Source organism: Carcharodon carcharias, chromosome 8 (genome assembly GCF_017639515.1).
Source record: "Carcharodon carcharias isolate sCarCar2 chromosome 8, sCarCar2.pri, whole genome shotgun sequence".
In the NCBI taxonomy this organism is placed as follows: domain Eukaryota; kingdom Metazoa; phylum Chordata; class Chondrichthyes; order Lamniformes; family Lamnidae; genus Carcharodon; species Carcharodon carcharias.
The window spans coordinates 151,478,092-151,495,149 of NC_054474.1; the positions used below are offsets into that span (position 1 = coordinate 151,478,092).

The 17,058-nt window shown below is 43.2% G+C and overlaps 1 protein-coding gene across 8 annotated transcripts in view; it reads left to right on the plus strand.

Annotated features, from left to right (window-relative positions):
- Positions 1-17,058, plus strand: part of prrc2b (proline-rich coiled-coil 2B) — a 77,565-nt gene that overhangs the window by 14,397 nt on the left and 46,110 nt on the right. For all 8 annotated transcript variants that reach the window (XM_041192783.1, XM_041192791.1, XM_041192787.1 and 5 more), the window contains 7 exons: positions 890-1,067; positions 2,037-2,133; positions 2,544-2,616; positions 4,511-4,654; positions 6,164-6,411; positions 8,953-9,047; positions 9,478-9,623. In XM_041192783.1, the coding sequence (XP_041048717.1) occupies positions 890-1,067; positions 2,037-2,133; positions 2,544-2,616; positions 4,511-4,654; positions 6,164-6,411; positions 8,953-9,047; positions 9,478-9,623 (981 nt within the window). The remainder of the gene's footprint in view (positions 1-889; positions 1,068-2,036; positions 2,134-2,543; positions 2,617-4,510; positions 4,655-6,163; positions 6,412-8,952; positions 9,048-9,477; positions 9,624-17,058) is intronic.

A 17,058-nucleotide genomic window follows, 5' to 3' on the forward strand; every position in this document is an offset into this window, starting at 1 on the left:
CAGCCTTTCTGTGTCTCTCGGTCAGTCTCTCTCTTGCACACGTGCTCGCTCTCTCTCGCTCCATCTTTCTCTTTCACTCACTCCCTCTCTTGCATGCTCGCTTGCTCTCACTCCATCTTTCTCATTCGGTGTCTCACACTCGGTCTGTGTCTGTCTGTCTCTCCCTCTCTCTGTCAGTCTTTCTCACTCTGTTTCTCTCGGTCTCTCTGTTTTACTCAGTCTCTGAATCCTAGAGCAGCTATATTGCAGGAGCTAAACTAAGTAAACTTTGGAGATATTGAAGAGCAAACGTGTCATTTCTGAGATGGGGTAGAAGCTGTTGCATATTATTGGCACCTGGCTTTGACTCATTGAATTCTGAAATATTTTTCTTGTCTCCCTCTTGTATGGACTTGCACATTTTTGATGACCTTGTAACATGTTCAGATTCCAAACACTGCATCGTAGCTTGGGAATCCCAGGGCCACTGAAGCATTCCTACCACCTTTCAAAAAATCTTCTCTGCATCACAATTGAATCTTGTACCTTTCAATCAGCCATTTAAACTGAAAACTTTTCTCTAATTATACCTGTTATTAAAGATAGCGATTGTTTTTGCGTCTGTGGTTAGAGGTATAATTAAGTTAAACTACGATCTTATGTTCATTATAAGAGGTCCTCTGTTATTGCTTTCTTTGCAGTGTGTGATATCAGGCTGTACTTGCACTGCAACTATAATATCATCATGAAGAAGATTTGCTTATTGCTAATGCTGCAGTTGTTTTGCGTTTGCTGTCTAGATCATTCTTGACTCGTATCCTGGAAGTGTTTTTTCTTCCTTCTTGTATTAGACGCAGGTAGTTGTGTACATTCCTGAGCACTCCTGAGATTTGTCTAATCTATGTTGCAGTTGTCCCTCGACATGGCTTGCAGAGTCTTGGCAAAGTGGCTGCTGCCCGGCGCATGCCCCCGCCTGCAAATCTTCCCAGCTTAAAGGCTGAAAACAAAGGAAACGACCCGAACGTGACCATTGTACCCAAAGACGGAACAGGATGGGCAAGCAAACAGGAGCAGCAGGACCAAAAGAAGTAAGATTGTTCCATTGCTGATCTGATTTTGAGCTGCTTTTAAAAAAAAAACCTTCCAGGGAGGGGGAATGGGAATCTTTTCTAAGGCACTAGTATTAGCCTTGGTGGATGCCCCCCCCCCGCCACCAACCCCTCCAATTTCTTGTATTGCTATTGGGACTACCATAGTTAGGAGGGGATGGTGTACCTGTGGGTAACAGTAGCAAGACCTGTCTTTCATATGTTGGAAGAGCAAGCCTAATCTTGGCCACTTTTTTCATTTTGTCATCTCCTGAAGGACTCACCGCCTGCAGAAGCGTTTCTTCATATCCTGTGAAAATTCTCTGGAATCTTCCTGCTCCTTGAGCTGCTGCAGCACTCTCATTTCCCTGGACAGTGACAGCTGAGGGCACTCACTCTACATCATTTCATGTTACCTTGTTTCTAGACCTTTAATTTTCGCCAAGGTGTTTATATTAGCAACCACATTATTAGAACTTGTGTGCTAACGGAACTTCTTTGGTGAATGAGACTAAGAACGTGTGGGGCTGATAGTCTCTTGTCTTGGATGCAGAATTGTAAACAAGTACTAAAAAATGAACACAGGGTGATGAATGAACAAGACTAGGTATGAGTTAGGATGCAGACAGCAGAGTTTTAGATGAGCTCAAGTTTATAAAGGTTGGAAAATGAAGGGCTGAACAGGAGAGCATTGGAATAGTCAAACCTGGCAGGAACAAAGGCATGGATGAGGCCAAAAGAAACTTGGCAGTTCTTTTAAATTGAGCCACAATTTGAGAAGTTTTTTTACGGGTCCATCTTATCAATGAGTTGGTTAAATCTTTGATTGGCCAAACTTCAGAAATAATCCATTCTGTGTTCTGTTACAACAGGGATTTTGAGAGAAGTTCCACTATTTTGACTTTTGAAACGTTCTGTGGGTACCTGGTCTGGTGGTTTTGCTGACCTTCCGGGCATTGTGTTTTGCAGTACCAGTGTATCAGCAGTACAGCAGCCGGAGTTGCCATCGCAGCCGGCTTCACAGACATCTGCCTCCAGTGTGCCAAAGCCAGCACCAGTCCACGAGGTAAGACCCGAGCTTTTGGTAAATCTTTCAGCAATGCAGGGAGGGAGATGATTCAGTGTGATATGTGAAATAACAACGCTGCTCTGATCAAAATGGGTTTCTCCTGTCCTACTTAAATACACAATGGTAGCTTAATGCATGAGTTGAAGTGTGTATAAAAACCTATTGGATGAAAAATTGATGAAAGGTGAGCAAATTGCTTTAAGGTACAATAAATAGCAATAAAAGAAGTGCTGCAGCTGGTTCAGCATTGCAGTGCTATTCCACCTAGATTTGCATGTAAAAAGAACCACATCAGTGGTGGTGCATGATAGTGACTCAAGTGAGTCAAGAATGGCTGTATCTGGTAGGTGGGTGCTTTTAACTCTTGCCTGAAATGTAATGGCCTTTCTTTCTTCAACAATTGACAGAACACAAATTCAGCACAAGGTGGAGTAAAGTCATGGGCACAATTGAAGGCAAAGTCAGCAGGAACAGGAGGTGGTGAGTTAATTGTTTTTCAACATATCTTGATAACTTTGTCGCTTCTCTAATAAATGTTATGAATCTGCTTAGAATAGATTGTCTTGACAATTTAATAAGTTGTGTGCTTCCATGGACATTAGCTGTATTGATTTTATTGCACACACAAGCCTCAGTACTTTGGACCATCATCAGTCTCCACTCCACCCACTCCCCAATACAGTCCCTTTTAATGAATTTTTAGCAGTCAACTTGATTGATTCCTGGGATGAAGGGGTTATACTATGAGGAAGGCTGGACCTGTATCCATTGGAGTTTTAAAAGTATGAGAGAAGACCTTATTGAAACATATAAGATCCTGAGGAGTCTTGATGTGGTGGATGCTGAGAGGATGGGAGAGACTAGAACTAGGGGACACCGTTTAAAAATGAGGGGTCTCCCTTTTAAATGCAGATGAGGAAATTTTTTTTCTCAGAGGGTCAGTAGTGTGTGGAATTCTCTTCTCCAAAGTGCAATGGAGGCTAGGTCATTGAATGTTTTTAAGACTGAGTGAGGTAGATCCTTGATTGATGAGGGAGTCAAAAGGTGTAGGGGATTGACAGGAAAGTAGAGTTGAAGTACAATCAGATCAGCCATGATCTTATCAAATGGTAGAGCAGGCTCAAGGGCCCGAATGGCCTAGCCCTCCCAATTAGTATGTATGTACCTATATTTGCAATTCACATATATTGAAAGCCAAAACCAGTACCCCTGGAGTTAACATTAAGTCCACCATTTATAACATTCAGTTCCTGCAGACCAGACTCCTAATATAATATCACATTGTCTGCTCCCAATCTTTTCATCAACATAAGGCTCTTTCTTCATGCCTGATGTAGAATACTGAGCCTGCCTTATGCCTTGCAAGAACCTGCTGACTGTTGGGCTTAACTTTGAAGTCTTTTTACATTGGGTCTTGATATCAACCAAATATTAAAGGATACAATGAAAGAGCAGGGAAAAAGGGCACCATTGAAGACACTGAAGGGGAGAAGCTTCTTAAAGCAAAATGAACTGAATGACTGCCCTGTGTGCTGAAATATTTGTTAACCCCCCATAGGCTTATAACCTCTCCAAAGCTCAGGCAGCTGTTGCACACACAGCCCCCAATATTTGCAGGCAGATTTCCTGAATATGGAGAGAGGCAGATGGTTGAAGGTATGTGCAGTAAACCTGGGGAAAGCAGTCCTGCTCACCTTGACCCACAAGCAGTGCTGTAAAGGATTTACCTTTCCCTTGAAGCCCAGGTGACTTTTCTGGCCAGGGTTAAACATATAAATCAGATTCAATTTGAGGCTTCCATTACCTTTAGAAATTTAATTACCAGCCTACCTCCTGAGAGTGTGTTGGTTGCTGACCCTCTGTCTTTTCTCTGTTAAACCCAGAAATGGGGTGGTTGAGGTCATGCTTGAGATTCTCAAATACTTTATTTCTCTTCCAATCTCAATCCACCTGTTTTGGGAGTTAAAATTACTTCCTAAGTCTCTTGCCCATCACCCCATCCTCATTGACCTACCTTGCTCCCTGATTCTTAAGATGTTTAATTTAGAAATGTAATGCTCAAAATCTTGTAAAGTTTAATCCCACCTATCTCTGTTGCCTCCTCCTTTAATATCCTCTTCTTTGCTCTATGGACCTCCTATTCTCACTTCCACTCCATTGGTAACAGAGTCTTCAGGCACCACAGCCATGTACTTCACACCACACCATGGTACTTCAGTGATTCTATGGTCATTGGTAGTCAACATTGCTCAGCTCTGTTCAGCATTGACTCTGCACCCTGGGAAGCATACACTGATCTTGGGAAGGGTAATGCCTTAAATATACCTAGGCTCTGACTGTGAGTGACGTTTTAAAAAATCATTATTTGTTTTAGGCGGAAGAGGATCGAACAAGCAGTTACCATTCTCTCAAGAGGAATTTCCCACATTGAAAGCAGCTGGAGACCAGGAAAAGGCTGGAAAAGAAAAGGACACCACAGATCAGTCATATGGGCCAGGACCAAGCCTCCGCCCACAGAGTAAGGCGCAAAGATGTGTGCAAGATCTGAAACTTTTGCTGGCATGCAGACATTTACTGGGTCTGTTCATGGCCTGCCTAGAGAGTTTGCATGAGTGCTGAGTGATAGGAAAGAGAAACCCGTGTCAGATTCCAAAGGGAAGAAGAATACTGCTTTTATTTTCTAAAATGCAATAGGTGAAATGATGGCACTGCAGTTTTTTTTACTCAAAACCATAATTTCAGTAACTTGCCAATTGGAATAGGATCCCACTACTTGATTCTCAGTCAAGTCCTGTTCTGAAATATTGGACAAAATGTCTAAAAGAATCTGAAAACTGATAATTGGCCCATCCCAAAAAGACTGTGAACTTTACATTAAACCCTTATCGAATTTGCAAGCAGCACATTTCTGTGCCTTACCAAACAAGTAACCCTGTTGTTGTTTCCTCCTTGAAGTGATGTAGTTTTTTTTTTTACAGACCTTGTTCCTCCCTGAACTAATAAATCCAACCTCTTCAATAAGAAAGTGGGCCCAGCTGTTTTAAATAATTTTGCATGAAAGTGGCTCACGCTAAAATAAAAGCAAAAAACTGCGGATGTTGGAAATCCCAAACAAAAATAAAAATATCTGGAAAAACTCAGGTCTGGCAGCATCTGCAGAGAGGAACACAGTTAATGTTTCGAGTCTATATGACTCTTTAACAGGACTAAGTAAAAATAGAAGAGAGGTGAAATATAAACTGATTTAAGGGGGGTTGGGACAAGTAGCGCTGGATAGAGGGCCAGTGATAGATGGAGATAGCCAAAAGATTTCATAGACAAAAGGACAAAGAGGTGTTGAAGGTGGTGATATTATATAAGGAATGTGCTAATTAAAGGTAGAAAGCAGAACAAGCAGGGTACAGATAGCCCTAGTTGGGGTGGGGTGAAGGAATCGAAATAGGCTAAAAAGTAGAGATAAAACAATGGATTGGAACTGTGTTCCTCTCCTCAGATGCTGCCAGACCTGCTGAGTTTTTCCAGGTATTTTTATTTTGGCTCATGCTAAAAACTTGTTTAGTTAACCTTAGTCTGAATGTGAAATTACTTCCCAGTAGCGCTGCTATGAATAGTACACTTAAATGAGGTATGTTTGTTTACCTGTGATCCAAGATTTATCTCTTAATTCAAAATCTGTTATGAAATTATGGGTGCAGATAGCTATAATTAGCCATTTTAAATTGTTTTGTCAAGAAAATCCAATCACATTGCAATCAGTGTATCTCACATGTTAAAAAGTAAATGAAAAGGCATCCCAGAGATTCCCCTTTTGTGGAACGCTTGTCCGTAAAGCTAAGAGATTATTAAATTTGTACAAGGTTTGGTTTAAATTAGCTGGTCCATTAAATTTATCCTCGATCTTCAAACTGTAATCACTGGAACGTGTCTGATATGCTGCCCTGTTTGGAGACTCAACCACTTCATCTTGATACATCTGCTTACTAATCAGTTGCATTCTGGAATCAATCAGTTGTCTTTTTCTTTGCAGATGTAGCCATTTGGAGGGAGGGTGGTGGGCGAAACCTGAACCCCACAGCAGCACCAACCCCACCACCGCCAGAGGTGGAAGCCAAAAGCTCAGACCAAGAAGATCCAGTGCACACGCCAGTGTCATCAAGTGACTCAAAAGAGCCTTCACTGCGCCCTGCTACTCCACTGAGAAGGGGACTGGGAATACCACTACAGACAGGGACTCACCAATTCCCATCTACCTACCGGGATATGTTGCCAACATTTGTAAGTTGATTACAAAACTAGTAAATTGCCAGTGAGATTTCCGCAGTTCATATGTTTACATACAAGGTTGCAATGAAATTGAGAAAAATTCCAGAAGCTTGCTTCACAGTGCCAGCTCAAAGACAAAGCCTGCGGCTAAATTGTGACTGTTAGCATACCAAAAATGAATGGGAGTGTTGACATAGTAATTGACTGTTATAATCATTGACAGAAAATTGTCACCACAACAAGAAGTGAATTTTGAGAAAAGGATTTTTAGTACGTTAAGCTATTCTAAACTTAATGAAAGTGATGGGCAGGAAAAGACCAGCTTTTTAAAAAAAATTTTTGTGGGATGCAATGTTGCTAGCAAGGCCAGCATTTGTTACCCAGCCTTAATTGCCCTTGAGAAGATGATGGTGAGCTGCTTTCTTGAATGTGGTCCATCACGCCTACCCCACACTTGTTATAGCTGGAGCATCATAACCAAGCACTTCCTGTTTCCACCCTTCCCAACTTCTGCACTGAAGTAACTTTCTGGGACAGGCAGAAAATGCTTCAGGACCAATGTGGGATGAAATACTGTAGTACAATTGCTCCCTGACCCTTCTCAGCAATCAAAACCAGTTCAGGAGATCATGTAGACCAAGTGTTATTTGTAAAACCTTTTACCTTCGATAGCAACAAGTCTGCTTCTGCTTTTCTCAGCTTTCAAAAATAGTGAACAATACTAGCCAAACAATTCAGCAGGGGTGGAGAAAGATCATATGGTCAATATAGCTTCCGTGACACTAACTTCATAAAACAATGGTGTTCCAATGGGTCTCCCCTATTAATTTTGTATATGCGGATAAATTCAGAAAATGAGCACGGTCATACTATGGGGAGTTTAGCGTTATTGCCACCTGCTCAAGTGTCAGCAAACATTGTAGTTGACATTCCCATCTGATACAAGGAGGATAATAAAACAATCAGTCGCTATCTTTTCTGGGCCTCTTGCCAATTCTGTAGAATTTTTGCATTAGGTGGAGTGTAATGTTGAATTTTGTCGGCTTCATTTAGGTTGTGCTGTTTACCAGATAAATTATTCATCTCTTGTCATCCGTCAGAGCTGTGATTAGCTGAAACTTCTACTTTCCCAGAGCCATTATAAATTTGTATCAGTCCTATCCGTTTTACCTTGAAAGGCACAATGTGTAAATAAACAAGGGAACAGGAACTGTGGCCTGAAGCCAAAGTGATAGGAAGTAAAATGGTGTGGACTCCAGATTCTGAGAGTAAATAATAAGGAAGGTTCCCATGTGTCAAATGACCAACCCTGATACACTGACTTACTGTTGATGGGGGTGGGTTGAGGGTTGTCAACCTTCTCATCAATGCTGAGTAAGTAGAGATGGTTCCTCATAATGTGCAGTTGGGCATAACAGAAATTGGGAACAGAATAAAGTGCCCTAAGGAAAACGGTGAGGGCAATCCACAGTATAACCTCCGTTACCTGAAAGACAAGAGCCCACCAGTTATCTGATTTACTGCAGTGGATGTGCAGTGAGCAGTATTTTAACTTGAGATACACAACTGCCTCGTTGTTGTCATCAGGATTTCAGTAAAGCAAATGAACTTGCGAAAATTTTAGGCTGGTTTCACTAGAACTGTGTAGCAATTGTCCTTCCAAAGTGGCATTGTCTCCTAACTGAGCATTTTAAGCCAACAAATGCAGGTCTAGTCAGGTTGGAAGCAGTATAAGAAAGTTGATGATAGCTAGCTGCGAAATGACATAGCATCAGAGTGTATTGTTGCTAACTACTTAAACCCACTTCCCAGTTTGTTCCTGTTTTGTAGCTTGTGCTTTGTGGTGTCAGAGAGTAACAGTTGTTTTCAAGTAAACATCTTTTCAGCTAATGCTTATTTGCATTTCATTCTAAAATTGGAATAGATAATTGTTAGTCTATAATCTGTGGAGCCATAAACCTGTTTGGGGGAAAGATTTAGAAAAATGCAAAATTTGGTGCAACAAGGCTGTCTCTATTTTACAGTTCAGTCTCCACTTTCTCAACCTGCCCTCCAATCTCTTTCGCCTGTTTTGTCTTGAACCTGTTTATACTGCCATGTCAGTGGGCCTACAATGATATAACCCACCACTCCTTTTTGAGAGCAGTATTTGTGCTGAACTTTTTATTTTTCCATTGTGGCCATCTATGACTCCATTTCCTCTTATATTTGAGCCCTTTATAATCTTGAATTATAATCTAAAAAAACCATGCTGCAATTTTTTTAAACTCCACCTCACTGTAGGGATTGGGGGTGGGGGGGTGAATGTTTACAGTCAGCAGGGGTGGGGGAAGCTATTGTTCACTCTTGATGGGGGAAATATTGTTCACTGTCGTTAGAGGGTATTCATTCTCAGCAGGGGTTATTGTTCACTGTCGGCCGGCACTGTCGGTCGGCCGCCACCGCCCAGCGTTGTTGTTTACTCAGTTGTGGGTTCTTCATTCACAAGGGCTAATTTCACCTGTTAATCACCTCTTTACCAATGTCTGGAATTGATTTTTTTTGCCCCTGTAGATGTGCCCACCACAATCGCGGGGACCTCAACCTACCCCTGTCCTTGGTCCACAAGGATCCTTACAATATCCGTTCCAACCACCTGAGCCAATTAGGTAAGAAGCATGTTTACAATCTGTACGTTTATTAATTATGGTATGGAACCTATGATTTTATTAGACATTTACAGTTACAGCTAAATTGGGCTATTTGACAATTTTTTAATCATGATCTAATAATTTAAAATAATATAAAGCATGTTAATATGAAATATAAAATAAGATTAAGCTTGTACATTGATAAGTTACAGGATATTCTGGGGACCTAAAGTCTAATAGTCCAAACAGCATGTTTGTTTCAATCTAAGTATCATTCTGTATAAAATTGAAGGAGCATGGTGAAGAAGGTTAAGTGTTGTACTCTGACATTGCTTGCGTACTTGCTCCACCAAAGGCAGCTCCCCTATACTTTTTCTTTTAATATCAGATGATGAGCCCTGGCTAAATGCATGCTTCATCCTTTAATTCCCAATGTCGTTATTCACAGGTATCCCCGGGGAGTGACTCGTCCAACGCGCCCAGCTAGACCTGCTCGGCGACCAGGTGAGCCAACCGATCGACCTGCCATTGTCAACCCTGATGATCTGAAGGAACTGGATCAGCTGGACGTTGAAACAGAAGATGGGTGGGCAGGTGAGAGGGGAGCCAATTGAACAAGTTCCTTGAACATTAACCTAATGCTGATAATATGCACTTTTGTGGTATTTCATTTAGAGGGAATAATTGATTTCCCATTTTCCTTGATTTGCAATGTATTTCTAGTTAACACCTTGTACAGATAGGGGATTCTCAGCAGCGCAGTGCATGGACAGGCATCTGAAAATCTGTGGAGAGCTGCAGCAAAAGGTTGGGTGGGTCAGGGATGCCACAGATGGCTGCAGGACATTCTTTTGGGAGAAGGTGAGCAGCCAGAGGTCATGGCCCACATTGGGACCAGTGACATGGGCAGGAAAAGGGACAAGCAGATTTTAAGGAGGCGATGGTGTAGTGATACTGTCGCTGGACTAGTAACCCTGAGACCCAGCATAATGCTCTGGGGACTGGGGTTCAAATCCCACCAGGGCAAATGGTAGAATTTGAACTCAATGAAAATCTGGAACTAAAAGCCTAATGACCATGAAGCCATTGTCAATTATTGTAAAAACCGATCTGGTTCGCGAATGTCCTTTAGGGAAAGAAATCTGTTGTGCTTACCTGGCCTGGCCTACATGTGACTCCAGACCTGCAGCAATGTGGTTGACTCTTAAATGCCCTCTGAAATGACCTACCAAGCTACTCAGTTGTATCAAACCACTACAAAGTCTCAAAAAAGGAATGAAACCAGATGGACCACCCGGCATCAACTTAGGCACCGGAAACAACAATGGAAAACTCAGCCCTGTCACCCTGCAAAGTCCTCCTTCCTAACATCTGGGGGCTAGTGCCAAAACTGGAAGAACCGTCTCACAGACGAGTCAAGCAACAGCCTGAAATAGTCAACCTCATGGAATCATGTCTTACAGGTTATGTCCCAGGCACCACCATCACCATCCCTGGATATGCCCTATCCCACCGGCAGGACAGATCCAGCAGAGGGGGTGACACAGTGGTATACAGTTGGGAGGGAGTTGCCCTCGGAATCCTCAACATTGAGTCCGGACCCCATGAAGTCTCATGGCATCAGGTCAAACATGGGCAAGAGAACCTGCTGATTACCACGTACCACCCTCCCTCAGCTGATGAATCAGTGCTCGTCCATGTTGAACACCACTCGGAGGAAGCACTGAGGATGACGAGTGCAGAATGTACCCAATGGACTTCAATGTCCATCACCAAGAGTGGCTTGATAGCACCACTACTGACTGAGCTGGCCGAGTCCTAACGGACATAGCTGCTAGACTGGGTCTGCGGCAGGTGGTGAGGGAACCAACAAGAGGGAAAAACATACTTGACCTCATCCTCACCAACCTGCCTGCTACAGATGCATCTGTCCATGACCTTATCGATAGGAGTGACCACCGCACAGTCGTTTTGGAGACAAAGTCCCGTCAATGTATTGAGGCTACCCTCCATCATGTTGTGTGGCACTACCACCGTGCTAAATGGGATAGATTTCGAACAGATCTAGCAACTCAAGACTGGGTATCCATGAGGTGCTGTGGGCCATCAGCAGCAGCAGAATTATACCTGAGCACAATTTGTGATCTCATGGCCTGGCATATCCCTCATTGCCTTTACCATTAAACCAGGGGATCAACCCTGGTTCAATAAAGAATGCAGGAGGGCATGCCAGGAGTAACATCAAGCATATCTAAAAATGAGTGTCAGCTGCTGAAGCTATAACACAGGACTACTTGCTTGCCAAACAGCATAGTGATAGACAGAGCTAAACAATCCCGCAACCAACGGATTTGACCTAAGCTCCACAGTCCTGCCACATCCAGTCATGAATGGTGGTGGACAATTAAACAACTCACTGGAGGAAGAGCCTCCATAAGTATCTCCATCCTGAATGATGGCGGAGCCCAGCACATGAGTGCAAAAGTTAGGGCTGAAGCATTCGCAACAATCTTCAGCCAGAATTGCCAAGTGGATGATCCATCTCGGCTTCCTCCGGAGGTTCCCAGCATCACAGGTGCCAGTCTTTAGCCAATTCAATTCACTCCACCTGATATCAAGAAACAGATGAAGGCACTGGATACTACAAAGGCAATGGACCCTGCCAATACTCCAGCAATAGTTTTGAAGACTTGTGCTCCAGAACATGCTGTGCCCCTGGCCAAGCTGTTTCAGCACAGCTACAGCACTGACGTCTACCTGCTATGTGGAAAATTGCCCAGGTATGTCCAGTACACAAAAAGCAGGACACATTACTACCCCATCAGTCTACTCTCAATCATCAATAAAGCAATGGAAGGGGTCATCAACAGTGCTATCAAGCGGCACATGCTTAGCAATAACCTGCTCACTAATGCCCAGTTTGGGTTTTGCCAGGGCCACTTAGCTCCTGACCTCATACAGCCTTGGTTCAAAAGAGCTGAATTCCCAAGGTGAGGCGAGAGTGACTGTCCTTGACATCAAGGCAGCATTTGACCAAATGTGCCATCAAGGACCCCTAGCAAAACTGGAGCCAGTGGGAATCGGGGAAAATTCTCCACTGTTTGGAGTCATACCTAGCACAATGGAAGATGGTTGTGGTTGTTGGAGGTCAGTCATCTCAGCTCCAGAGCATCACTGCAGGAGTTCTTCAGGGTGGCGTCCTCGGCCCAAACATTTTCAGCTGCCTCATCAATGACCTTCCTTCCATCATAAGGTCAGAAGTGGGGATGATCATTGATAATGCCACAATGTTCAGCACCATTCACGACGACTCAGATACTGAAGTAGTCCATGTCCAAATGCAGCAAAGCCTGGACAATATCCAGGCTTGGGTTGGCAAGAGGCAAGTAATATTTGCAACACACAAGTGCCAGGTAATGACCATCTCCAACAAGAGAGAATCTAACCATCGCACCTTGATGTTCAATGGCATTATCATCATGAATCCCCCACTATCAACATTCTGGAGATTACCATTGACCAGAAACTGAACTGGACTTGCCATATAAATACTGTGGCTACAAGGGCAGGTCAGAGGCCAGGAATCCTGCAACGAGTAATGCACAAGTCAGGAGTGTGATGGAATATTCCCCACTTGCCTGGATGAGTCCAGCTCCCATAACACTCAAGAAGCTTGACACTGTCCAGGGCAAAGCACCCCGTTTGATTGGCACCCCATCCACAAAGATTCATTCCCTCAATTGCCGACGCAGTGTGTATACCATCTACAAGATGCACTGCAGGAATTCACCAAGGCTCCTTTGACAGCAACTTTCAAACTCACGACCAATATCATCTAAAAGGGCAAGGGCAGCAGGTGGATGGGAACACCACCATCTGGAAGCTCCCTTCCAAGCCACTCACCATTCTGACTTGGAAATATATTGCCGATCCTTTACTGTTGGTGGGTCAAAATCCTGGAATTCCCTTCTTAACAGCACCGTGGGCGTACTTATAACACATGACTGCAGCTGTTCAAGAAGGCAGCTCACCTCCAACTTAAGGGCAACTAGGGTTGGCCAATAAATGCTGGCCTAGTCAGCAAAGCCCACGCCCCGAATAAAAAAAGGAAGGAAATTGAAAAGCAGGACCTCAAGAGCAGTAATCCCAGGATTACTCCCAGTGCCACATGCTAGTAAGCATAAAAATAGGAAGATTGAGCAGTTCAATACGTGGCTAGGAAAATGGGCTAAGAGGGAGGGCTTTAGATTTCTGAGGCAATGGAACCGGTTCTGGGGCAGATGGGACCTGTACAAAGGATGGTTTACACCTTAACAGGACTTGGACTAATGTCCTCACAGGGATGTTTGCTATTGCTGTTGGGGAGGGTTCAAACTAGATTGGCAGGGGGATGGGAACCTAAGGGGAAATTCAGAGAAGTGAGGAGAAAAACTGGCAGTGGGAAGTAGAGAAGCATTAACTGATAAGGAGGATGTATCAGAAAGTAATATCAAGGTAAATTGAATATTTGGAGAGTTTGATAGAACTAGAGTAGGCTATGGTAAGTCATTAGATGGGGTCAGAGCAAGGAGGAAAGTTTAAAAAGCCTAAATCAGGATTAATGTGCATGTTTGTGAATGCATGGAGTATGGTGAATAAATTGGTGAACTACTGGCACAGGTTGACAAATGGAACTATGATATTATTGCTATAACAGACCTGACTCAAAGAAGGGCAGGTCTGAGCATTACGTATTCCTGGATATTAGGTATTTAGGAGAGATAGGAAAGGAAGAGAAGGCTGGGGCAGGGAGTGGCAGTATTGATTTAAGTACTGGAGAGAGAGGGTGTTCTGGAGGGGTCAAACACTGAGGTAAGGAATGAAAAAGGTGCAATAACATTGAATGGTGTAGTATATAGACTACCAACTAGCGGAAGGGAGGTGGAGAAACAAATTTGCAAAGAAATTACAGAGGTGCAAGAATTATAGAGTAATTATAATGGGGGGCTTCAATTTTCCAAATATAGACTGGGATAGGAATAGTGCAAAGGGACAAGAAGGGTGGAAGTTCCTGAAGTGTGTTCAAGATAATTTTCTGCAGCAGTATGTTTCTGGTCCAAAGAAAGGACAGGCACTGTTGGACCTGGTTCTGGCAAATGAGTCGGCCCAAGTGGATCACATAACAGTAGGGGAACATTAAGGGGACAGTGACCATTGTATTGTAAGGTTTAGTTTGGCCATGGAGAAGGGCAAGGAGCAATCCAGAGCAGGGATAATTAATTGGGGGAAAAACAACTTTGATGGGATGAGAATGCATCTGAGTCGAGTGAGTTAGAATCAAATGTTGGCGGAAAAGACGGTGGCTGAACAATGGGCTACCTTCAAAGAGATAATTCTGCAAGCAATGTCAAGGCATATTCCCCTGAAGGGGGAAAGTATGGCAAATAAATCTAGAACACCCTAGATGACCAGAGCGATAGAAGTGAAGATGAAAAGTAAGAAGTGCATGTATGACAGATGTCAGGTAGAAAATACAATGGAGAATCAGGCTGAATATAGAAGGACCAGAGGGGAAGCAAAAAAACTAATCAGAAAAGCCAGGAAGGAGCATGAAAAGAAACTAGCAGCTAACTTAAAAGGGAATCCTAAAGTCTTATATAAGCATTTAAATAATAAAAGGGTGGTAAAAGAAAGGATAGGGCCGATTAGAGATAAAAAAGGAGACTTGCATGTGGAGGCAGGAAAAGTAGCGGAGTTATCAAACGAGTACCTTGCATCTGTCTTTACAAAGCAACAGGATGCTACCCAGGCCGAGGTGAGGGAGGAGGTAACTGGTACACTCAAGGAATTTACAGTTGAGGAGGAGGTGGTGTTAGAAAGACTATCCTTACTTAAAATTGATAAGGCACCAGGACCGGATGAGATGCATCCGAGGATACTGAGGGAGGTGAGAGTGGAAATTTCAGAGGCACTGGTGATAATCTTCCGGTCTTCCTTAGCCACAGGGGAGGTGCCGGAGGATTGGAGAATTGCGAATGTTACACCCTTGTTTCAAAAGCGGGGCAAAGATAATGTCGGCAACTACAGACCAGTCATTTGACTTCAATGGTAGGGAAACTTCCGGAAACTATAGCTCAAGACAGAATCAGTAGTCGCTTAGAAAGGTGAGATAATTAAGGAAAGCCAGCATGGATTCATTAAGGGAAAATCATTTTAATTAACTTGCTGGAGTTTTTTGAGGAAATAATAGCGAAGGTTGATAAGGGCAATGCTGTTGATGTGTATATGGATTTTCAAAAGGCATTTGATACAGTGCCAGACAATAGACTTGTGAGCAAAATTCTAGGTCATGGAATAAAAGGGAAAGTAGGCACTTTGTTAAGAAATTGGCTGCGTGACAGGAAGCAGAGAGTAGTGATAAATGGTTGCTTTTCAGATTGGAGGGAGGCTTGTAGTGGAGTTCCCCAGGGGTCAGTACTGGGACCCTTGCTCTTCCTGATATATATATATTAATGACCTAGACTGCGGTGTGCAGGGCATGATTTCAAAATTTGCAGATGATACGAAGATTGGAAGCGTTGTCAACTATGATGAGGATAGTCTTGACCTTCAAAAGGACATAGATATATTGGCAGACAAATGGCAGATGAAGTTCAATGCAGAGAAGTGTGAGTTGATTCATTTTGGCAGGAAGAAAGGGAGAAGCTCTAAAGGAGGTGCAGGAACAAAGGGACCTTGGTGTATATCTGGATAAGTCATTGAAGGTAGCAGGGCAAGTTGAGAAAACAGTTAATTAAGCATATGGTATCCCAGGTTTTATTAATAGGGGCATGGAGTACAAGAGTAAGGTGGTCATGTTAAACTTGTATAAGACACTAGTTCCGCCTCATCTGGAATACTGCATTCAGTTCTGGTGCCATTCTTAAGGAAGGATGTGAAGGCATTGGAGAGAGTACAGAGGAGATTCATAAGAATGATTCCAGAGTAAGCAACCATAGCTGCGAGGATAGATTGGAGAGGTTGGGTCTCTTTTCCTTAGAGAAAAGAAGGCTGGGAGGAGACTTGATAGAGGTATTCAAGATCCTAAGAGGTATGGTGGACAGGGTAAATAGTGAGAAACTGTTCCCTCTCAGGAGTACATCAAGAACTAGAGGGCACAGATTCAAAATAATGGGTAAAAGGAGTAGATGTAGATGAAAGGAAACATTTTTTCACCCAGTGAGTGGTTGGAATCTAAAAAAACTTCCTGAAAGGGTGGTGGAGGCAGGTTCGATCGAGGTATTCAAAAGGGAATTGGATTGTTATCTGAAAAGAAAGAATGCAAGGTTACGAGGATGAAGCAGGGGTGTTGGATTAGGTAGAATGCTCTTTCTGAAGGAGCAATTCACCTAGTGCCACTCACCTGACCTTTCCCCATAGCCCTGCACATTTTTCCTTTTGGGATAATGACCTAAAGCTGTTACCTCGTTGGCGGGCAAGTTCTTTCAGCAATCCATTGCAACCCTTCCACCAACAGTCTATACCAGCCAATAGGAAAAAGGAAAGCAAGTAGGACTGATTGGTTGGTCCTTGTGGTCTACAGTCCCAGGGCCCAGGACTGTCCAACATCCACAGGGTGCAGTTTAACATGTCTGGCTGAAGATTATTAAGTCAACAGGTCTCCAGGGTGCCCCTATTTAAGATCGTTCCAAACAAAAATGCAATGGAATTTCGTCCGTCAGCTGAACACAACCCATCTTGAGCATTTAAAAAGAAACTCCTGATTTAACAACATAGGACTTGTGCCTTGTGATGAAGAAAACGCCCCAAGTGCTGGTGGCACTATCATTATTTCGCCAGGACATACTGTGCTTTGCTCAAAAATATTAAAATGGTTCAGAAGTACATCTCTGCTGTTGTGTTTATCTGTGCTGGGCACTTTCAGTCAAAAGTGCAGTTTCTTAGTTCCTAGTTGTTGAATTGCAATCTCTATAGGTGTACTGATGGGGAAGCCTATGAATTTGTCAGGAAATCTAAGCTGTCCTGTGCTACAGATTCATCCTCAGATGTA